A 24,699-nucleotide genomic window follows, 5' to 3' on the forward strand; every position below is an offset into this window, starting at 1 on the left:
GGTTGTTTCTTGCAGCGAAGCTAAACCAGAAGTACATCTGAACTATATTTGTAGCATACATGTTTCATGAATCAAGTGTACTTTCACTTCACAGATGTTTTGACATCATGCACAATGACGTCAGTTGAACAATGTCTGCTCTATTGTCTCATAAGGTGAGTCAGTTCAACTTGCCCGACATTGTTAAATGCTACACATTCATTAGGCTACATGGTTTTCAGTGAAGTTTATTTCTTTCAGAGACGCCACCCCTACATTCAGTTTTTGCTTAAAGGTTTTCCGGAGGTTGTGACCCTAACTTTAAAGAGCATGTTACTGTCTGTGTTGGAAACCATGGGAACAGAATGGTCCTACTGTGGAAGACCATGAAACAGAGAATATTGTGTAGGATTCAAGGTTTTCAGATGTTGGTGACCAATGAAACACATTTTATAAAGACATCCTGTGCATCTGTATGTTAACATAAAAGATGTTTCCTGGAGCCTTTTGTGAAGTGAATGCCCAATTGCAAGGAATAGAGAATAGCAAAATTAGTATTGTGGGTTTTCAAATGTCAAAAAAGCATTTGACAAAAAAAAAAAAGATTTTGAAATGTTAATCTTTCAGGCATTGAATAGAAGGCCCTTCAATCTCTTGAGAACAACAGAATGCAATTCTGCTTTTAAACAATTCAGTGCCCCAAACAGCCCAAAGCATGAAAGGAAATTATGTGGATTTTATATGGTTAGATGTTGCCTATTCATCTTGGTTTTTTTTCTTTGTATGCTGCAGTGCACAAACTGTCCCTGAATGTTTGCACCTTTACCTGTGATGAAAGTGGCCAGTAAAACGGTGCTGAGAGTTGTATGTTCTGCCATCGTGTGCGAGGGGAATTCAGGCTATGTTGGTGTTAGTTTCTCTTGAACAAACATGGAGAACATTGAATGAACATTGAAGTTTATGTTCAGTGAGTCAGTAAGCTGATGAAGCACGATGAAGCTTTGTGAAGGCATACACTCACTTCAAGATAATCGGACCGATTTTGGGCCAAATCCCCCTTCCGACGATTATCTTGATGGTTCTACAGATTATTTTAGCAGATTTTCTTTGTGGTGTTTGTGAGGTGTGTTAAGAGTGACTGAATCGTCTCGGAAGAACGTCGGGGACGCACCGGAAGCATAACACAAATTTTCTTTTTTTTCCACGAATTTTAAAAAGCAGTCCAAGACTCCAAACACTAGTATCGCCATTTCTTCTTGCCCGTCTTCCTCCATGTTTGTTTACTCTAAAGTCACGTTTGACCGCGAGAGATTTTTTGAGATTTCCCGTGTTCACAGTCTGGAATTAATCTGGTTGTTTGTGAATGGGAATGTGTGATTTCTTGATCGCATCGCGACACTCCACATTAAAGGAACACACTTTTAAATCTATGATTTTTTTATCGTCAAGTTTGTGTTCTCTCACATTTTTAAAATCTGATAAGATTAATGTTAAGTGGGAGGTTTAGTAGTGTTTAATGCTGTGCTATGCTAATTTAGAAGACTTTCTGATTTGTGTTTTTTTAAAGGGTTTCCATCATGGTGACGAGTGGAGCATGAGCTTGGTTTGAGAACAGGTACATGTTAAATGTTCTATTGTCGTATTCTTTCAGCAATTGCTATGCTATGCTAATGTTATCAAACCATTGTGTTACCAATTAGCATTTGCTGAATTAGCTAGTTATAGCTAGTCTGGGTTTCCTCATGCTGCCTTGCGCGCAGCGCGATTTTATTCACGCTGCTAGGCAGCCTGGATTCCATGGACCAGATTTTCACCTCAGTGAGGGGACCAATCACAGAACGGGGAGGTAGCAGCAAGATGATGACGACGTCTATGCGACACACCATAGCAGTTTGTTTATATGGATCCAACATGGCAGCAGACGCGAAGTTACCTTTCGATGCAGCCTTAGATAGTGTTCTAAGTAGTTTAGCCATCGTGTACACATAAATCTCTGACTCATCGTCTTCTTCCTCGTCAAATTTCTGTTGCTCTACATCCGTCATCTGGTATAATTGAAACGATTGGCTATGAGCTACGTACAGGCGCATTTGATAGACATTCATAGCGCCCAATAAACGGCTCTGGGCATTCGTAAACCACGCCTCAAATACGAGAAAATGAACATCGTTGAGACGAGGTCTGACGTTAGCCAGGCTAAGTTATAGCTACAGTTTCACTACTAATATTTAAATTGAGATTACGTGATCATTTTAAGTTAAAGTTAAAGTGTACATGCACTTTTACAAGTTGATTGTACTGAAATGTGTGTTGGCAGTGCCTGTAAACAACCATCATATAATGATAAAAATCCATCCAGTGTTTTTTTTTTAATCTCCTTATATGTTTTCCCCTGTCTCAAATCAAGCCGCTCGACCGTGTGACGTCACACGGTCGGACGCCCCTCCCACGATTGTTAATTGACAGCAGCGTTTCAACACAGACCCGCCCTGAGCGAGCTGTCATCATAGTCCGTGCGGACATTGTTGATACGCTGGAGCAGAATGGCGTCTAAGCGATTGTGGTGTTCTGTTCTTGGGTGTAATAAGGAACACAGCAGTCATTTTGATGTTCCTAAATCCGAATCGCTGAAGACGCAGTGGCTGAGTTTTGTTTTCGAAGGGAATATTCCCCACGATCAACGTCAATGCTTTCATGTTTGCGCGAATCATTTCTTACCAGACTGCTTTATAAACGAGGGTCAGTATAAAGCTGGTTTTGCTAAGAAGCTGCTCCTGAAAAACTGCTTCAGCCCCGACAGTTGTACCTAACACTGCATAGATAACGTTACGCATCACAATGACAAGCCTACATTTACCGAAAAAAAGTTTTTCATGACCATTATCTGTAACCTCAATCTGTCAATGAACTAACGTATACATCAGTAAACACATAGCGTCCGTATCTCACTACTCTAACGTTACCCTGCCAGTACATACAAAGATAGATCAAAGTGACATTACGTTAACCAACCATTCAGAAACATCCTTTTCGAGCCTTAATTGTCGAACTTCTTCGGGCCGTCATCTTGTTCCGGGTCCGACTCCGGTTCAAATTGATTCGGTTGCACAGATGTGTCCTCCAGAGACTCCCGCTACCATTCTTTCTCCAAAATATACCCTCAACTGTTGTCAAGGCAACCCTCCACGTGTGTTGTGTCAAAAACGCCCCACAGAAGAGAGGGGTGAGCAAAGCTCATTATCATTTAAAGACATATGCACTTAAACGGCGTGCTGAAAACAGCTGTTTTTGACCAGGTAAAATTAGTGTTTTCTTACAATACTAATGAGAATTTTTAATTAAAGTATATTCCAAACTTTTATTTTAGACCCTAAAGAATCATATTAGCTTGTACAAAAATGCCATTATATGACCCCTTTAAATGTATGAATTAACTTAGGAGCAATTAAAATGTATGAGTACAAAATTAAAATCAGCCAGTTCTGCTTACTTAAACTTTGAATTTTATTGAGTTTTGCCAACTCAACATTCTTTTGCCCAAAACAAACGAAGCTCTTCATTTTTGACAAGTTTCTGAGTGGAACGTAACATCACTAATCGTTAACTCAAGAACCACACACACCGACTGAGTGAGCGAATCAATATGATTTTTTTTGTAAATCTTGAGTTGTTCATTAATAAGATCTGAACCTGATCTACGTTAACATCTAATAAGGTTTTTGTGGTATAAATTCTCTGGTCTCCTGTGTTCTACTGTTCGATTTATACGTCAGTTAACCTTCAATGATTTATCTTGTCCTTCGAACTCAAGCTGGAGCTCTTGAAGGCTTTAGTCTTTACAAATCTGATAAGAAATGCAGAAAAATCGATGTCATGTCCAGACATGGCGAGACATGTTTGCTGGTGCACGACTCAGCTGTTTTATTTCCCTCAACCAGCTGCTGTCCTTTGAATCAAGCACAGAGGAGAACATTTATTTTTGGCACAGGCAAGCAGAAGAGGATTTTCTCACTTCAAGATTACTGCAAATCTTTGTGTTATCTGTTTATTCAAATTCATATGCATACAATGCGTCCAGTGATTTTTACGCGTATGTCATTTTCCATATTGTTGTGGCTTCAATTGCATCCTTGATCACAGGCACACAGTTCAGAACATCATTATATCTTCATCACTGTGAGCTATACAACCAATTACACATATTTGAGCATTGAATACTTCTGAATATTAACATTCTTTGTTCTGTTCAGGTCAGTTCTGTTCTAAAAACAATTCTGTTCTGCTTTTTTGTTTAGTTCTGTTTTTGGTTCTTTGGTCTTTTTTCTCTTCTGTCTGTCTTTCTTTCTTCAGTTCTGTTTGGTTCTGTTGTTACATTGCAATATGTTCTGAACTGTTCTGTTCCATTCTGATTTATACAGTTCAATTATTTTCTGTTTGGTTCTGTTTTCTTTTCTGTTTGTGTCTATTATATGAATCTGTTCTATACTGTTCTGTTCAATTCTACTTTATTTTGTTATTTTCTGTTTATTTGGTTCTATTTTCTCTGCTTTCTATTCTATTCTAATTAGTCTACAAAATCAAAGATCTGGAGTTTAATTTATGTATTTACATGTTTTCATGTCATATAAAGACCCACGTGTTAAAACGTGTACTCATGCATTTCTAACATCAACACGTCCTCGTGATTTTACAGGTCACTGTATAATATTGTCCTCTATTAAAGTTTAATAAGCAAGTGTCCTAAAGGAGACGAGGGACAATCAAGTCTTCCTGCTGCTCTTCTCTGTGAATGCCACCATAGTTATGCATCTTTTATTCATGCGTTGACTTTTCCTAGTGCGTCTTTGTACTCCACTATATCTAAACCCACCTAGCAGCACCATCACAGGCTACTCCATTCAAGATTCAGCTTTACTGTTAATTTGTCAATAAATTATTTTCGTTTTGAGTTGGAGTCGGAAATAATCAAAGGGCCTGTTCTTTTTGTTACATAACAGCCATGAACTATGATGTGCAACATGCTGCTGGGTGGTTGGTCGTTTTAGGCGGAGGGACTTTCTCAGTTTAGAGCATTTGATTGGACAAAAGGTATCTAGTGCAGGATGAGTCATCAACATTTTTGGTTCATTTTCCCAGAAGAGAACACATCTTTGCATTCCACTGTGCAGATTTTCCATCGTTTTTCTATGTAAACATGCACTAGACTGGTGTGTTTGACCATTGCACTTGTGTCTCTCATCTATTTGAGAGTTCAGCTTTTAAAAAACATGCCTCTAGACCTTGAATGTTTGAATTTTGTCAACTTTCATGAGCATGCTAGCTTGTCATTCATTCATTAACTACAGTATTTAAGTCGTATCCGAGTCTTGGTGATCCCGCCACTCTCACCATATGCGAGAGACTGTCCATGAATTTTCTTGCCGATGATTTTCCCCAGGTACAGTAGGTCGCCAGATCTTTCCCAACCGTCCCGATTACATGGCTTGAGACTCACACACACACATTTACACCTACGGACAATTTAGGGTCTTCAATTCACCTATACTGCATGTTTTTATATTGTTGGAGAAACCGGAGCACCCAGAAGAAACCCATGCAGACACAGGGAGAGAATGCAAACTTCACACAGAAAGATGACCTCAAAGCTAACAGAAATGGACTAAAAGTCACAAAACTCTCACTTTAAGGTCTTTTGTGAAAGTTCCGAGTGAATTTATTGAAAGGTGAACTCAAGGTTGAACTTTAATATAAATGTGATTTGGTCCTCACCTCAAAAACATCAAGATAGATTTGTTTGGGTATATTTGGAAATGAAATTTCCAAGTCTGTCTTGCTGTTCTTCTTCTTTTCCAATAAGATCTTTGTTCAGACCGCATTATCAACTGATTTTTAAATGAATGCAATCATCACCCAGTAGCTTTGTACATTATTCTATCATCACTCATTTTTGTTGACTAAGCCATAACAGTGTAACCAAAAATAGCATGCATTCTTTGAACGATTTCGCAAATGCCAACATATGCCACAGTAATGATGCTGAGGTGACATTTAAAAGGTACGGTAACTTGATATTTTAGGACGCACAATTAAAGAGGGGTTGTTTTTTAATGAATCAAGGCAGGAATCTCTTGCAAATGAGCCTATAGAGAACATTGTGGGTCATAAAGCGTTCAGAGCATATTTAACGAGTTGCCATAGAAATATACCATAAAGAATTGTAGTCATAGGTACATCATAATTAGATCTTTTAATAGTTACACCGTTTTTAGAGACAATGACAGTTCTCCAATAAAAACAAGAGGAGGGGGGAAATGTACTCATTATTCCTTACAAGTGTTCCTAGCGATCTCTCAAAAGAATTCTTTTTAGCATTTTATTTAGAAAACAATCAATGTGCAATACGAGCATCGACATATTGACTCCTACAGAAGCTCATATTATGTCATATTGCAGTGGACACAACCTCCCACCTGAGTAAACCCAGCTGCTCTGACTGACTTCAGCAGTGATTATTTATTTTTTAACCTCATTACGGATGACACAAATGTCTTCCTCAGCAGAGGGGCTGTTGCCATAGTAACAGAGTGCAGCAGTCTCATATGGGACATGCCCTTTCTAAGTTTTTATTCTGTTACAAACATGGTCAACCAATCACAGTGGACACGCGGCCTACATGATGTTATATGTCAGAGTACCGGCGACATGATGTCATTGGTCAGTGATAGCAGAAAGACCGAATTTTGCTCTTAGTGGGACAGATGTCTGAGAAAGCGTCTGCTCTGGCATGTGTGATTCATCAAGTGATGGAATATACAGACACGGTGTTACCATCTTTATTTGTTCTTCAGGGGGCTCAACTGTAATGAGAAACAGTGCGGCGAGTTTCAAGAGCCAAAGGCCATAATCATGTGACAGTCAGGCACCTTGGATTTAGTGATGATAAACAAGGAGCCCGCTGGCATTCTGGGAAAAGTTAGGCTCCTGTTGTTCATTTGAAAGTACTTTTGACCACAGATAAAGATTGATCTGGACCTGCTTAGAATCTGATAACAGTTCCAGTAGAAGAACCTCAAGGGGACAGTTCACCCACAAATGAAAATTCAGTTATCGGTTATGCACCCTCAATTCCTTCCTTATGAATTTCTTTTTTCTGTGGAACACAAAAGGAAACATTTTTAGAGGAATGTATTAGGTGCTCTTTGCCTTACAATGGAAGTGAATGGTGACCAGAGATGTCACGCAAGATATTCAGTGAATAACAACACAAAAGCATCATAAAAAATGTCTGTTCTGCAAGGGTTAGTTCACCCAAAATTGAAAATTCTGTCAAATTCAATCATATAAAGCGATCGTGTCTCTTCAGAAATTTTTGACTAAACCATATCCAGTTCATATGGATTCGTTTTACGATCTCTGTATTAAAATTCTGAAGCGACAAAGTGGTAGTTGTGTAAACTGTCAATGGAGGGACAGAAATCTCTCAGATTTCATTCAAAATATCTTAATTTGTGTTCCGAAGATGAACGACATGGGTTGGAGCGACACGAGGATGAGTTAATAATGACAGAATCTTCATTTTGGGGTGAACATACCCTTTCACGCAAACCTGGCGTTTTACACATATTTTAAATTACGTTAATATTGCACTGTGTTGTGTTTTATAGAAAATGTTAGTGAACTTAATTTTATGTCCTGTCAGAAAAATTACCAATACCTTTTTTTTTTTTCTTTTTTTTTTTTTTATAGAGTCAATATACTTTTTGGGTGTAATTTTGTTATTTTTAATTAAAATATCATCTAAATGTAATTATTAATGGATAATATATTTTACATTAAAGCTGCTTTTAAAAAAAAAACATAAACTTAAAAAACGAACAGAAATAAAGCAAGTAGTTAAAACTAAACCTTAAATAAATATTAAGCCAAATTGAAATATATATATAAAAAAAAATATATTAACAAAATCACATAAAAAGTACTAAAACGTAAACAAAAATAAAAGATAATTAAAAATATTAAGAATGAAGGTCATACGGTTTTGGAACATGATGATAGAATTATAATTTTTGAGTGAACTATCCCTTTAAAAGTGTTATTAATCCAGTCAAGTTTAACAAAGCTGATCTGATATTCCTGTAGCTGTTGTGCAATGGCTTACTTGAGCCTTGATACGACAGACTAAGCATATTATTTACTGCAGTGGACTGATGGGATACTGTGCCATAAATTCACGCATTGTTTCTTAAGGCTACTGCGTTTGTTCCTGTGGAGCTGGTGAGAGAGGTGAGAGATGTGCAAATGCAATCTCAAAGAAATCGCAATTACATCATAAATTACATTTGGACATACTGTGCTATGAAAGATGATCAAGCGCATAGAGATCAGAGGAGCACGACTGCTGAGTGCTTCGACTCAATCAGTGTCATATATGTGAAATCTTTCAAGTTCCTCCCTGTAATAAAAAGCAACAATTGTGCTAAATGTGGCCAATATGGTTGTCGTCTTGCTCCTATAGTGACAAATAGTGGTGTGGCTTCAATATTGCACCAAAATATTCAGTTGCAGAAATGTTATTTACATCAACCATGATTAATTGATTTAAATTAATAAATAAATAGTGCATTAATTAATACAAAATAAAATAAAGTTGCCACAAGCAATTTATCTAACTCAGTTCTCTTCTGATAGTGTCAGTGCAGTCAAATTAATAATATTGCTGAATATTAAGTGTCCCCAAATAAGCAAGCCAGAGTACACTATTGATACAGTGTGTCTGGAGTATATGACATGAGTTTACATCATTTTTCAACGTGTAATAAATAAAACATAACTATAACTATGAGTTAGGCTATAATTGTTTTCCTGTGGTAATCATCAGCTTGTCACAGATGCTGTTGAAAGTGCTGAACATAATATGTTTCTATAGGTTATTTATAAGTAGAATGAGCCTTCATGCACTTTTCATTCAGCACTTCTAGGTTTTGTCGTTGCACTTGAACTGTACTTTATCACTGACAATTCACCGTTTGTCAGTGAGTGAATGTAGTAGTAAATTCTATACTAAAGGAAATGTAGACCTAATTGTAGCGCATGGCAAACACCAAAGACTTCATCAGATATATCCCACAGTGCTCTGTGTGTGAGAAAGTAGCATCTTGGAGTTCACAGGGCATTGTCCAATACAGGGATTTGCTGACGGTGAGTGTGTGGGAATTAACAGTAATGACTGGCTTTGATTGAACTTTACTGGGTGTTTACACTTGGTTACATGCATTTTGATTGGATCACTATTCAGTGCATTACATAAACACATACGGTTCGCTGTTGCACTAAAAGAAGGGTTACTTATTATCGTAAAATAAACCTCTTAAAAAATGTTATATAACTATCATAAACTAAATAGAAATTAGAAATGTTGCCTAGCTTAAATTGAAGCAATAAAATGACTAACTGGAAATAAAAACTAAAACAGAACTAATGTAACTGAACCTACTTGGCCGGCCCCGAGCAGGATTCGAACCGGGGGTTCTGGCGTGGGAAGCAGGCGCGCTAACAAGGATGCTCAAGACAGCAGCCTATAACGTCAGTTGCTAGCGCGCCTCTTGAGATCAGGGGAGTGAGGTTTACGCGCACAGCTCTTACTGGCATACGTCTATTACACTCACCCCCCTAAACTTCACTCCCATCCGGGTCACGGCACCAAATGTAACCGGTCCTACTCGACCCGCTCCGAGCGGGATTCAAATCAGGGTAACAAGGACACTAAAGACTAATGCGCTAATGCGCCTCTTGAGGCTAAGGGAATGAGGTTTAATGCACAGCTCTTACTGGCATACGTCTATTACACTCACCCCCCTAAACCTCACTCCCATCCGGGTCACGGCACCAAATGTAACCGGTCCTACTCGACCCGCTCCGAGTGGGATTCAAATCAGGGTAACAAGGACACTAAAGACTAATGCGCTAATGCGCCTCTTGAGGCTAAGGGAATGAGGTTTAATGCACAGCTCTTACTGGCATACGTCTATTACACTCACCCCCCTAAACCTCACTCCCATCCGGGTCACGGCACCAAATGTAACCGGTCCTACTCGACCCGCTCCGAGTGGGATTCAAATCAGGGTAACAAGGACACTAAAGACTAATGCGCCTCTTGAGGCTAAGGGAATGAGGTTTAATGCATAGCTCTTACTGGTCTACATATGTTACACTAAATATAAAACTGAAATAAAAATAAATGAAACCGAAATAGTAATATTTAAAGAAAAATACACAAAAGTACATCAAATAACAGAAACATTTGAATGAAAACAGTAAATATAAAAATAAAAGCAATTTTAGAATGATGGTTTCCTCTTTGTGAGTGCAATAAGGTCTGTATTGAACAATACTTGCTAAAGAAGAATTACTTAAAAATGTTCCTGTTTTGTTCCCTAACATAAATGATGCATAATCATATCTTAAACATGAATTTCAAGCATAGTGTGTTTTAAAAACATAAGTTGAAAACAAAATGTACCACCATTGTGATATAATAGATGATCTGTCTTAACAACTTCACGAACATTACTGTACAAGCAAGGCTGAAAACATTGAGTGTGATAAAAAAGGGAGCCACAGTATTTCACTGTGCTTAGAAGATCTATCAATATAATGGCCAAGGTGATGTTGCCAGAACGTTCCACATAGCCTTCAAACAAGTAGAGCATGCCATGTTACGTAAGTGTGCTCTGTCAAAGCGTTTTTTGCTAGTTCTTCAGTAAAAGCGAATCTAATCAAGCCCCAGTAATAACGTCTTGTGGCCACTGGATAGATGCGCAATGGCTGTGAGGCTTCTTTTTGCGTCAGCCAGCATATAACACACTTAAATAATATCTGATGCCCCTTGGCATCAGCATGTCCAACATTAGAGACTTATTTGAACCTCCAATGGTTGGTATTGCTTCATACTATTGATGGGAATTGTGGAGGATTATCCTGCTGCCGCCAAAGTACATGAAATCACACATAATTTAAGATCAAAATGTGTTCAATATCGTATGCAGTTTTAAAGAAATCGACTTGATCTTGAAGCACTTTTAAGCATATCTCCAGACGGTCTTTCTCCAACCAAACTTTCTCAAGCGCAGACAGCAATGTATTCATATTTAATACCGTCCAGCAAAACACCATCAGTCAGGGCTCCAAACTGCGATTAAAAAGGCTGCAATGCAAAGAAGCGAAATATTTACGGCACTAATTAAAACTCCAAGGGTTGGGGAAATGTGTGCGTAATAATATATGGTTTCAGACTTAACGAACAATAGCAAAAGCTGTGATGCCTGATTTGCAAACAAATCTTTCGAACTGGTTCTTTTTAATGAGTCAGTCAAAAAGATTCACAAGTTGGGTCCCAAATGACATGAACTTAAATGCATAGTGCAGGGGGTGTCCAATCCAATCCAGCTCCGGGAGGACCACTGTCCTGCAAAGTTAAGCTCCAGCCCAAATTAAACACACCTGAAGCAGCTAATCGAGGTCTTGCATACTAGCTGAGTGCATGAAGTGTCCAATAGTTTTTCGTTCATAAGTGCTTCATCATGTATTTGAAGTATACTTTTTCATTTAGGGATTTTCAGTGTGAACACACTACTCATAATATTTATACAAAATGGCATAGAATAGTGTACAAGTAGGCTACGCAAACTGGGACGTAGACAGTTTCAAACTCGATTTGAATCAGACTCACTTGATCAGTGAATCGTTCAAAGCTCTCACAGATTTCACAACTGACTCCCTTGCTGAACCGGAAGTCATTTTTCGGTTATGTCCGATTGAAAATGAACCAGAAACCATCTTTTAGATTCAAGTTAGTCTGTTTACTGAGGGGTTTATCATATTCACAACAGAATTTTGTTAAAATAATAAAAGGGATATATATTTTTTGGTTAAAGCTACACTTTGTAGGATTTTCTCCCATCTAGTGGTGAAATTGTGTATGATTACCAACTGAATATTACTTTCTAGCCCCTCCCATTCCGAGGGCGTTTTAACTCCTACGGTGGCCGTATTGTTTCAAATCTGCCGGCAGTCGCGAGTAATCTCCCCCTCGCATTCGTCACGGTGCCACTGTGTAAAAACGCGAAAGGCGAAGCTTGAATGTCCAGGTATGTCCCTCTTTGGCTAATGTATTTTCAAGATGGAGGCGCAACATGGCTGCCGCCATTCGAGCGACTCGCTCGTATGTATTCTAAATGGCAGATTCTACACTTACGAGAATACTTGATTAGTTGGTAGAAGTACTTACACATTAATGAGCAAATATCATTTTGAAAGAACAAAGTGTTTTTTGCTAAGAATCAACTTTAAAAATCACACAGTGTAGCTTTAAGAAATTGTTTCTTTGTATGACAGAATTTTCATTTTTGGGTGAACTAACCTTTTTAGACTGAAAGGTGGGTGACATTTTCAACCTACATTTTAATAAAGAAAGTGACTGATACGACACAAATACAATAGGGATCAGAACTGACAGCTTTAATATTGGAAATAAGTTGAAAAACTACAGTAGAAAAACATTCTAGTGTTTATATAACTTAAATTGTCATAGTCTATTTATTAAAAACATTTCTTCATCAAAGCACATAGTAGTGACTAATGTTAAAAGGCAAACTGCACTCAATGAGTGCCTGAGAACAATCTTTTATATTGAAAACAAAATGTCATTTGACTCCTAGATGTTAAAAATGTTTTTAGTCTGGTGCCCTGTCAGCGTAATTTGTATCTCTCAAAATACATCCCAAAAGACATTTTAAAGAGTCTTTAAACATCAACCCTATCCAACTCTTTTTGTTATATAAAGACGAAACAGAGCACATAAACTGTTCATAGCCTACACAAAGGTAGAAGAAGGCCAAGCGTACTTAGCCTTGCCTCTAAGAGGACTGCTTTCTTTCAAAGCGACAGAACAGCTGAAGAGAGACTCGACCGGTCTCTAGATTAGTCCCGTATGAATAATCCAACAGGAAACACAGTTTCCGCATTATCACAGAGAACAGCTCTGTCTGTTGACTCAGAGGAGAATGGCTGGCACTTACAAAGTGTGAGAGAGCTAATTAAAACACAAGATGTGGCACCACACCGCCATAGATAGGAGCAAAGAGAGAGAGAGGGGTAAAAGGAAAGCAGGGGTGAGGAATCTACACATCTCATTAGCCTTCATCCTTGGATGTGGGACAGTCTGCACTTGTCTAAGCTTTGACTCAAGTCTTTGTATATCTCGTCACATTGGTAAATTGTCGATGTCGGAACACAAGGAGAGTCTGTGTGGAGCTCCAGTCTATTAGCTGCCATGCACTGACGGCTCCAGAGGAAGGGGAAGGACGAGAAGAATCCACTTTAGTCTACTGAGGCTGCCTTGGCATTTGATAGAGCTCTAGATGCCCGAGTCTTTGTATACTTGGAGTGAGAGAAGTCTTACTATGCCATTACAGGACTATTGGTATTGGGAAGGATAATGGATCTGTGCTGCTGACAAAGGCATTACATAATCCATCAAGAAACTGGGATTCTCCTGGTCAGATGTCTAGTTCATGCAGACAACACAAAGTGCATACTGAATGTGTATGAGCGGAATAATGGTGGCTGTTACATAAGTGAATACATATTTGATTCAGCTTTCCATTGGAGGTTCTCGGAGTTCATTTATCCTTCTCAAAGGATGAATTTTATTATGTTTTTATTTACTTAATGTTCAACCGGTTGTTTTGTTAGTTACTTCAGTCCTTTGCTTGGGGTGTATATTAGTTATATTATATTATATTATATTATATTATATTATATTATATTATATTATATTATATTATATTATATTATATTATATTATATTATATTATATTAGACAAAAAATGTAAGTAATTTTTATAATATATAAATTATATAATAAATGTAATTTTTTTATATTTATTATATATTTAAATCATAAATCTGTATGCATATATATACACATAGCTGTACATATACACACATATATCAACCTTTATTTGATTGAATGCAGCATTCCTGAACAAATTCCAGTTAACATACATACATATATATATATGCATACAGGTTTATAATAAATTTAAATATTTAAATTAAATATAAAATGTATATATTATAAAATTACTTTAATTTTATAATGCACTGTATAATGTATATATAGGCTACTGTATTTTATATCTATTAAAATAATATCTATTTTATATCTATTAAATAATAAAATTATGTAGCCTATATATATTCATTTATTTTATGCAAGAAAGATTTGTATTTGATTTGAAATACATTTTTATTCTATCAGCCAGTAATGCATCACTATATTTTCAAGTTTTGGCAATGACATTTAGCCTAAATGGTTTTAATTGTAAAATTTAACAAGTTTGTATAATCAGCATCAGTGCATAAAAACATGCATTTTATGCCTGTACTAACAACTGCTAATGTTGTTGTTTAATAACTCATTTAAAAAAAAATTATACTCTTCTGATACCATTCTGGCAGAATTTTCTCCCTTCTTATTTTTCAATTTCTCAACAACTTGATTTCTTATGGATTTGAGGAGCACAAGTGGGATTTATAGCCAAATGATCCTGTAATCTAAGTCTGGTGTGGAGAAGAGCAAAGCTGGTGTGGGAGGAGCAGTTTTAGATTGGCAGGAGACAAGGGATCCCAGAAGGCTTGAGGAAGATGCGAGCCAGCCAACAGTTTTTCATTCATGAAGATGCAATTCAGCTCTGACACTTGCTGTTTTTTTCAGGACTAGCCCAGCTGACTGTGTGAATTCAACCAGTGTCACCGAGCGCTATGCACCCAACTATAGACACACTCATGAGTGCAAACTTGTGGGCTTGATCTGAACACAACTGGACACTGTTCAATTCAACTTTCCTAATGGGATTGGTCTGGGCGAGTATGAAGAGCGCTGTCAGAAGCTGGAAGCGGCGGTCAGTGTCTCGATAGGCGTTATAGAAGTGTTCATTCAGAAGGATGCTGGTGGGAAATGCCTGCAGACAGAGAGGATGAGATTTGTGGAAAGGCGCTGGAGCTTCTGTCTGACCTGTGCTCGAGAGGAGAGGTGCACAATGAAAACTGCTTGGAATTCACCTACTATTTTCGCGATCTCGGGAGACCGAGATATTCGGACTCTGGTAAGGACAGTGTTTTATTCTTGTTTGAAACATTTTGTTTTACCGTGCTGACGAGGTGTCGTGTGTCGTAACTAATCAAAACGCCGAAAATCACATTTAAACAGTCGCGTTCAGCTGCTTTTAAACTACATATTGTCATGGCACTTACAGGTTTTTTTTTTTTTTCCTCTCTCTAGAAAGTTATCAGGAAGGTTTTCTGGCGACTTTTCGTGTTTAAAATATGCATTTTTTAATTTATATGTTCGGCTAATTAGCAGCTAGCATTGATGAAGTGTTTCTTGTCATTAAAGTAACCACACCCATTAGTTACATTAGGCTATACAGCAAACAGTAGCCTATTTATTAAGATTAAAAAGGCGTACTTCTGTTGTTGTCATGCTCTTATTTACTGAGATTATTATTTGATTATTGTCATTTATGTCATTTTTGACTTATGCTTCGTTTAGTTTATTCAGTTTACTAGACTTTTCTCTTTTTTTTTCTTAATGTCTACACTGTTTGGTAAAAACAATGTATATAACTTATAACAAGGAATAAATGTTTTATGCTTTGTTACTATATATATATATATATATATATATATATACTGTATGTATGTATATATGTGTATGTGTGTGTGTGTGTGTGTGTGTGTGTGTGTGTGTATATGTATGTATGTATGTATGTATGTGTATGTATACGTGTGTGTGTGTGTGTGTGTGTATGCATGTATATGTTTATATATAGGCTATATATATATATATATGTATGTATATATATATATATATATATATATATATATAAAATACATATATATATATATATACATATATATATGCATGTATATAGCCTATATATATGTAAACGTGTAAACGTGTTTTTTTCTAAAGTTACATTTACATCATCTAATTACATAAGCTCATACATGTATACAATTTTTGACAGGTTCTTTGATAAAATTACTAACATTTTTATGTTAACAATGGTATTTGGATTGTTTTTATAAATGTTTTATTTCGACTACATTTTACATTATTCTTTTTTTTTTCTTTTTTTTTAGCTTTAGTTTTTCATCTCTATATTAATATATCTATTTTACTTCAAGACAACTACACACACACAGACACACACACAAAACAAGCCCTAATCATCAATCCCCACAGTCCAGCATTAATGACCTATTTCGAGCTGTCCTGTATTTTGCCATTTGGAAATGCAGCCTACATTCATTCAGATTTAATGCAGCAGCATGTCAGAGGCAGTGTAATTTTAGCAATAATAATGCTGCACGACCTGCAGGAACATTAATACGTTTTTTTGTTTTTTGTTTTGTATCTTTTTGCATTCAGAAGTTAAATTAAGCACAACATTTTTACACAGGTATTCAGCGTTCCTGGAAGGCTTCACAGGAAACTTGTGAATCCCCAAAACAACCTGTCATTGATGTCAGAAATAGAGTTCTGCTTGATTCAGTATATGGGCTAAACTAAACATTAGCTTCACTGAACCTTCATTCGTAGATCACGCTCTCCTCAGATCCTTTCGTCCTCATCCTCAGAGACACAAAGCGGTCGACAGGAAGCCATTAGGATTCCACCCCACCCTGCCACTCTGTACACTTTCTCCTTTGTGATACCCTGCATTGACATCCGTTAACACGAGGGCTTCAGACCCATGGGAGAATGATTCATACAAGTAATTTGGTCCCTCAAGATGGATTGTACAAGAATTTAATGAAAGGGAACAGCTTGGTTCAGACATAGGAACCCAGTAAATATACTCTTAGCCTGATGGGAGTTCACATGCTTCTCTGCAAAGTGCCTGTATGGTGGGAAGTCTTTTGTAATAGAACCCAAGGGAACCTGGCACTTTGCGAGGTTAATAACACATCACTGTAATGGATGACTTATGGACAGCAGATGGCATGTTGTGGACGCATATTGACAGGTCTATGTGTAACTGACGGCCCAAACACAGGAAAGACAGTGTCTCATTCTTACACGGGAAAGTTTATAACACATCCATGAGCAATGCATCAGTGAAGGTCTATTGACTGTGAAGCTTGTGTACTATTATGTGAGTCATATTTATTCATAGCCACCCTCACCTATAGTTTCTACTACCGTTGACATCTGGACTGTCATAAAATTGTCTTCGATTGGTCAACCTCTAAACACTTTTCTACCCTTGGGCAGAAAAAAACTTTGTATATTGTCATTAAATTTGCGAACAGTCTCCCAGCTTCGATGTGATTGGCTAGTAGCTGCTAGCATCTGCACTCTGCCACCTGGATTCGCAGAAGCAGAAATAAAAATAGACATTTGTGAGAGGTTGAGCTGGGTGAATATGGTCTTTCGAACTGCCTTAGCATGCTTATCACGCGTATAAAGAATGATTAAATAGTGTTTTTGTGTTCATAAGTGAACAAATACCCACATGTAAAAGGTGTCTGGGTTTATGTTACACCTGCTAAAGCTCAAACAGACACCTGCTTAAAAAGATGCATAACAACATGATCCCTGGGAATGTACTGTGTCTAGCTTATTAAAATGAACATGCAAATTGAAAATCTGGCTGTAATCCATTTTGACACCCTAAATCATGGTTTGCCTTCTCTAAGTGACCTGACCTTTTCATGTAGACATTCAGGTGTGCTTACCTCAGCAGGTGGCTTCATGTTCCTCTGTTTCTTATGTAAAAGTGGGTTCATCTTTGCTCATAAGGACACAAAAAACTCGGAGGACGAAAAATGCAATCTCTTTTTTTTTTTTTTTGGGAGCGGGAAAGTAATGGTAAACAAATTCGCTTTAAGCCTGTGTCATTAATCTTGTTTTGGATAAGTGAATAATGTGATGTCAGAGCTTAGAAATGAGTTTAGTGTCTTGTGGGATTGTGAAATCATTTTGAAACCATGAGACGCAATCTTTAGTTTCCATATTTGTAACCATTACAGATGCAACATGAAGATGTTTCCATAGAGATGCACTGTTCTTGCTGAGTGCTTGTTGTTAGTGCCTTAAAATGAAGAAACATCCACTAGTTGGTTTTGATCTTTTTAAACTCCCTTTTACGGCAAGTCAGTTCACTCAGCGGCCATTTTGGAAACAACATTTATAGTTATACAAGTATAGCTCATATTTGAATGGAGAAAGAGCGTAATCTATTAAAAAGTTTGTCATTGTTACATTTAAATAGATATTTCACATTAGGAATGAATTGTGCTTTTTAGCTGCCCTGGTAATCCAGAGTTCTCGCGAGAGCACAAGTTGAATTTGCTCAGCGAGTTACTCTGGTGTCGAGTAATGATGCTCATTAAATATGTCCCTCGATCTGAGCTGCACCAATCACATCGGGTTATCTGATATAGGCGGGCCAGAGGCGAGCTAAACAGATGACGACAGCGCTGCGACGTCGAAGTCATTAGTAAACATTGCAAGATGGCTATGGATTAATACCAGTTGTTTGAAACGGCTTTGGCCGCTACGATGTTCCTTTGCAAGAAGGACGTTTTTGCTGTTTTGCCGACCGGATACAGTAAGAGTCTAATCCACCAGCTAGCTCCGCTGGTAGCTAAGCGTATGGGGTTTATTGTTGTGATTGGTCGTAGTGTTATCCAATTGCGTGCAGTGAGATTTTCAAATGCATGCTTGGTGCCACCCCTCGAGCTGGCCGATTTTCATTAGTCGACGCCAGACCATTAAAGGGTTAGTTCACCCAAAAATGAAAATTCTGTCAGTAATTACTCACCCTCATGTTGTTCCAACCCCGTAAGACCTTCGTTCATCTTCGGAACACAAATTAAGATATTTTTGATGAAATCTGAGAGCTGGCTCACTAGGGCTGGGTATCGTTCAAAAAATTTCGATACCAATACCGATACCGATACCTTGATTTCGATACCGGTTCCTGATCGATACTTTTTTCGATACCAATTTTATGAAATCCATTTTAACAAGATTACATAACACATTGCCTCAGAAAAACTTTGGTTTTATTTTTTCAGTTTGACTCATGCTCCTTAGTCAGTGCACAAATGAACAAAAAAAGCACAAAGGAACAAAATATTCCTTATACATATACATAAGGTACAAAATATTTTTTTTATAAAGAGCTCATGCTCACCACAGCTGAATTTATTTCATCAAAAATACAAATAAAACTTGTAATATTGTGGAATAGTATTACAATTTAAAATCTTATTTGAATATATTTCAAAATGTAATTTATTCCTGTGTTGTCAAAGCTGAAATATGAGAACAGTTTTTGGAAGGTCATTTTTGATCACTTTAATGCATGCTTACTGAAAAAAAATTCTGACCAACACGTTTTTGAACGGCAGTGTACATTCAGTAGGTCATTATTGCAATATAAACACAGTCAGAGTGATCAACAAGGTATCTCTTCATTTACCAGTCGAAGACGCAGCAACTTTCTGCTCTTATGTTTACTCCGTGCACTGTCAAGGGCTTCATCATATCTGTCGCGGTACCGTCTTTGCAGCCATTATTTTACCACAAATACTGCATCGCACGCTGTTGGCATCGAGCCTGGAGAAATGTAGCCACACTTTTGATCGACTTTTCCACATCTTTAGGGTATTGTGAGTGTGTGTGCTTGCGTGTCATTGAGTATGTGCGCGAGTTTGTGTGTGTGTGCTCGCGTCCATAGGCTCGCGTCTCATGAGAATGTGCGTGGACAGTTTGTGTGCGCGCGCGCGTCTCATAAGAGTATGTGCACGGAGAGTTCCGCGCGTCTCGTGTGTGTAGAGTTTGCGTGTATGTGCGTGAGCGAATTTAGGCGTGTCGTTGTGCATTTCATATGTATTTGTTTGAGCGCTGACGTTGACGAGTTAACCCCTTAGGTATCGAAATCTGGTACCGAAAAACAAGTCATTTTTCGATACTCGATAGTATCGAGGCAATTCGGTCGGTACCTAAAAAGTATCGAACTCGGTACCCAGCCCTATGGCTCACTCCTCCATAGACTTCTAGGTGACCGAAACTTGCTGGCCCAGAAAAGTTATTAAAGAGATCGTTAATATAGTCCAAGTGACTACAGTGACTCAATCTTAAGTATATCAAGCGACGAGAATACTTTTTGTGCGCAAAAAACAACAAAAATAACGACTTTATTCCGCTATTCATTTCCTTCTATCTGGGCCTCGAGTCTTTTCACGTAGTGTTTAAGCGTAGCGCGTCTGTGTTGTACGTCACCACGCATCACACACATGACCAGCGTCGGCCAATAGTGAGCCTACGTGGTGACGTGTAACACAGACGCGCTGCGCAAAAACACTACGCGAACCAACTAGAGGTCGAGAGAGAAGGAAATGAATAGTAGAATAAAGTCTTTTTATTTTTGTTTGTTTTTGCGCACAAAAAGTATTCTCGTCTCTTGATATACTTAAGATTGAGCCACTGTAGTCACTTGGACTATATTAACGATCTCTTTAATAACTTTTCTGGGCCAGCAAGTTTCGGTCACCTAGAAGTCTATGGAGGAGTGAGACAGCTCTCAGATTTAATCAGAAATATCTTAATTTGTGTTCCGAAGATGAACGAAGGTCTTACGGGGTTGGAACAACATGAGGGTGAGTAATTACTGACAGAATTTTCATTTTTGGGTGAACTAACCCTTTAACCTTTTAGATTTAGGTATGGATTTCCAGGCTACTTTTTAGCTAAAATTACATAAAAAGGCTTGTATTTTTCAAGCTAGTCAGGCTAATGCACATACATGAATAAACAACGCCTCTATGAAAAAAACTGTTGGCATTTTTAACTTTCAGGTGGGATTTTCATTTGTCTAACAAACATGTGATTGGCTGCTTTTACTGTTAGTCGGAACATCGGCTGAGATCTTTAATGAATACTATGATTTCTCCAACTTTTTATGTTTTAAAGGTACATTATGTGACTTTTAGCCCTCTAGCAGTTAAAAAACAAAACTGCATGCATTTTGTGGAAGAACATTGTTTTGGTTGTGCTTCATCTTTGCATGACTGTGTGGATGAATATTGTTATCCTACTGCTCATAAAACATTTACTACTAGGCTTAAGTGATATAACCAGTTTAGATGGAAAGGATCTCAAGCTGACTCACTGAAGACGTTACTGTAGCTATACCCATTAATAAACATGGTACTTCCTTCAAAATAAATTACAGCACAGCACTACAACAACCGTAATGAAGTCAGCTCAATGTTGCCAAATCAATGTTGATTCGGGTTTTATTACGTGCTCTATCGTATCGCATTTTCTTTTTGACTCTCCTCTGTTCTGCTTCTTTTCTTTTTTTAAATGGGTGATTCCAGGAGGTTTGAGATTTTTCATGCTCCATGTTTATCTTCTTGCTCGTTGTGACAACTAATATGCCACTCACACACCATACACACGGCAAACCAGGGCAATTTTTCTCTATTTACGGATATGACGAGACATATGACGTATGTTCTCAATGAAAACCATCCCGCTATATCTAAAACTTATACTAGGCTTACCATAGTGAATCAGGGTAAGACAAAAAAAAAAACATTTTTGGAAGAAGAATTGATGATTTTTGTTCCCGCCATTGATGGAAATTTCCGTCATTTATGAGACAACGCTTTTCACTGTTATATGGAAGGGGGCGCTATTACACATATTCTAAAAGAGTACTGAATCTTCAGATCAAAACACATGTGAAGAATATGCAGAAACAAGTGATAGCATATGTAAGCATGTAAAATAACACGATCATCAACATTAAACAGCATAAATCAAAACTGCCTAATGTTACCGAATGAAATGTCAACCATGGATGGATTCGATCTAGTCCATCTATATTTTGATCATCGTTCTGAATCTGATCCAGATGTAGTGTTTGACAAAACTTTTTTATGAACACTTACAAGTGTTGATAAAAAAAAGAATGCATGAAGCTAGAATAAAACAGTTTTGTTTTTTGTTTTAAGCGGAGGGTCTGTTCTTTCTTTTGATTCATTGCATGTTTAGATATTCATAAATCCATGAAACTTTTTGGAAAATGATCAAAAATGTTGGCGCTGGCTGGCAAGTTTTTTCAAGAACGCTGGTGGGGAAAGAGTTAATTTTGAACAAAAAAAGTTACATAGTGTGCCTTTAAATATATATTTTTAGTCATCTTCACTACAAAAACATAATCAGTAACAATATCTCACATTTGCTTCATTAGACAGGAGATATTAGCAGTTCAGCTGCTAGTCACTTCTTTGAGGCATCCCACAAAAGTTTATGTTGTAAATTATATAAGTGAATTATATTATATTATAAGTATTTGGATAAATCTGATTTGCTTAGATTTAGCATTGAAACATGCTCTGATATTTACAGTACACTTCATCTTCAGATCTTCATTTTCAGTTCAGATTTAGCTTACCTTTGGAGTCCCACACTGAAACAATATGCATGAAATGTTATCGCACTGAATATGTGTCCCAGTGAGGCTGCTAGTCAGAGCATGTTCTCTGTTGCATCATTTATTCATAATGTGTGTCTGTATCGTAACTAAGGACACAGTGGCTGTAGAGGATGTTATTTTATTTTATATTTTAGCCAACATGCTCTCATGGCAATTCACAACCTGCAGTATTTTACGTTTTGCTGAATTGTTGGCTAATTTGAATAAATTATATATGATTAGAAACTGTTCATAAAAAGTCTTTTTTTAGGGAGTAGCGCATAACTTTTAAAAGGTAACACTTTATTTTACAGTGTCAGTGTTACATATGTTACATGTACTTACATAACAGTAAATTATGCATAATTACATGCAACTACCCCTCAACCAAACCCTAATCATACCCTATCCCTATAGTAAGTACATGTAGTTGCTTATTATTACTCAGTACTTAAATATATAATTACACTGTAACAATGACACCTTAAAATAAAGTGTAACCAAGTAACTTTCCCAACACCGATTACCGCCTTGTAAAATTTCTTTTTTCTTATGAGATCGGTTTTATTTAAGCACAGAATATGATTGTTTTATGCCATCTACGGTAACACAAGATCATTTATTTATTTAATATTAGCCATAATAATAGAAAAACTTGATTTGTCACAATGTTTCCAAATCAAAATGGCCCTCTAATTGTGACGTTTCATGCAGACAGGGATATTGTTGTATTGGAAGTGTGCTGGATGTCATGCACATGGTTTAGTCCACTGTTACGCAAATGAAGCCTGTGGTTAATTTACCGTGTCATTGGAATCCCACAGAGTCTATTAAAGTCTGTGGAACAGTGCTGAATGCTAATAATACTGATTACACCTTGACAGCATTACAAAAGGAAGAAATGATTAATCCATTCAGTTTATGATTTCCCAGTATGAAGCCTGCAGGAGGATCTGTTTTGTCAAATGATATGTGCTCGCTTTTAATGAGCACTCATGAAATTTCAGAACAGCCAAATCAAGAAAATCAAATCAAAGTACTTGATATTTTAGCGCAATGCTATTTTCTCATGATTTATGGAAAGTATAACTAACTATTATAAAAACGGAATGACCAAAGATGTATTATATAAATTCTTCACTTTATAAGCCTCAAATCATTAGAAAAAAAAAAAACGATTATTTTAAAAGTTCATAATACAACACTTGAGCTGTTGAAGTTTTAATGTAATATTTTCCACAAAAAAGAAGATTCTGTCATTATTTAATCACCTTCATGTTGTTCTAAACTGGTTTGATTTTCTGCAGAACACAAAAGATGTTTAGCAGAATGTTCACACTGATCTTATCCATACAATGAAAGTGAATGGTGGCTTTTATGGTGCTTTTTTGCCATTTTTGGAGCCCTTGATCATTTAATTATATGCAAAAGCACCATTAATATCCTGCCTAACATCTCATTTTGCGCTCTAGAAAGAAAAGAAAGTCATACATGTTTGGAATGACGTGAGGGTGAGTAAATAATGACAGAATTACATCATTTTTGACTGAACTATAGCTTTAAGTGCATCCTAAGTCTTCCTGTCTCAGGTATGATAACCTATTAAAGTAGTATGAACATATATATTTTTACCCCATACAGGGAGAAAAGATCGAAGTGTACAGAATAGTAAGCAGGAGGCAGGGTGGGCTGAAAGGGATTCATTCAGTCCACACTAAAAGCATCTCTGCCTGGGTGGCCTAATTCAGAGAAACCATCTCAAGGGGGTGAGAGAGAGAAAGAAAGAAAGAAAGAAAGAGATAGGGAAGGAGTTAGGAGTGGATCTTATATGTATCTGTTACTGTGCATTCAGCAGCTAGAGTTAAGGTTCAAGTCTAATCCAGATATTAGAGATGTCCTTTGCAAAATATCTCAATATCTGGATCACAGAAAAAGTTTTGTAAAGTTTTCAGCTTTTATTTTGAAGGTCCGTTTGGACACAAACCTGACTAACTTTAAAGCCTTTATAAAATACTTGAATTATTTGTGAAAGTTCACTTTACTGTCATAAACAATTCAGCTCGCCTGTTGAGTTGAGTTCATTTGTAATGCCTGATCAAACAAAAACATATAAGTTGCATAAATCATATAGTTGAAGGGTATTGGCTAATCAGCTAGC

At 37.1% G+C, this 24,699-nt stretch overlaps 1 protein-coding gene across 1 annotated transcript in view; it reads left to right on the forward strand.

Annotated features, from left to right (window-relative positions):
* Positions 1–14,693: 14,693 nt before the first annotated feature.
* The window catches only part of syt9b (synaptotagmin IXb), a 29,301-nt gene continuing 19,295 nt past the window's right edge, over positions 14,694–24,699 (forward strand). The window contains exon 1 of the mRNA XM_084397848.1: positions 14,694–15,146. Within this exon, the coding sequence (XP_084253974.1) occupies positions 14,999–15,146 (148 nt within the window). The 5' untranslated portion in view covers positions 14,694–14,998. The remainder of the gene's footprint in view (positions 15,147–24,699) is intronic.

The sequence above is a fragment of the Rutilus rutilus genome (assembly GCF_951802725.1).
Source record: "Rutilus rutilus genome assembly, chromosome: 23".
Lineage (NCBI taxonomy): Eukaryota > Metazoa > Chordata > Actinopteri > Cypriniformes > Leuciscidae > Rutilus > Rutilus rutilus.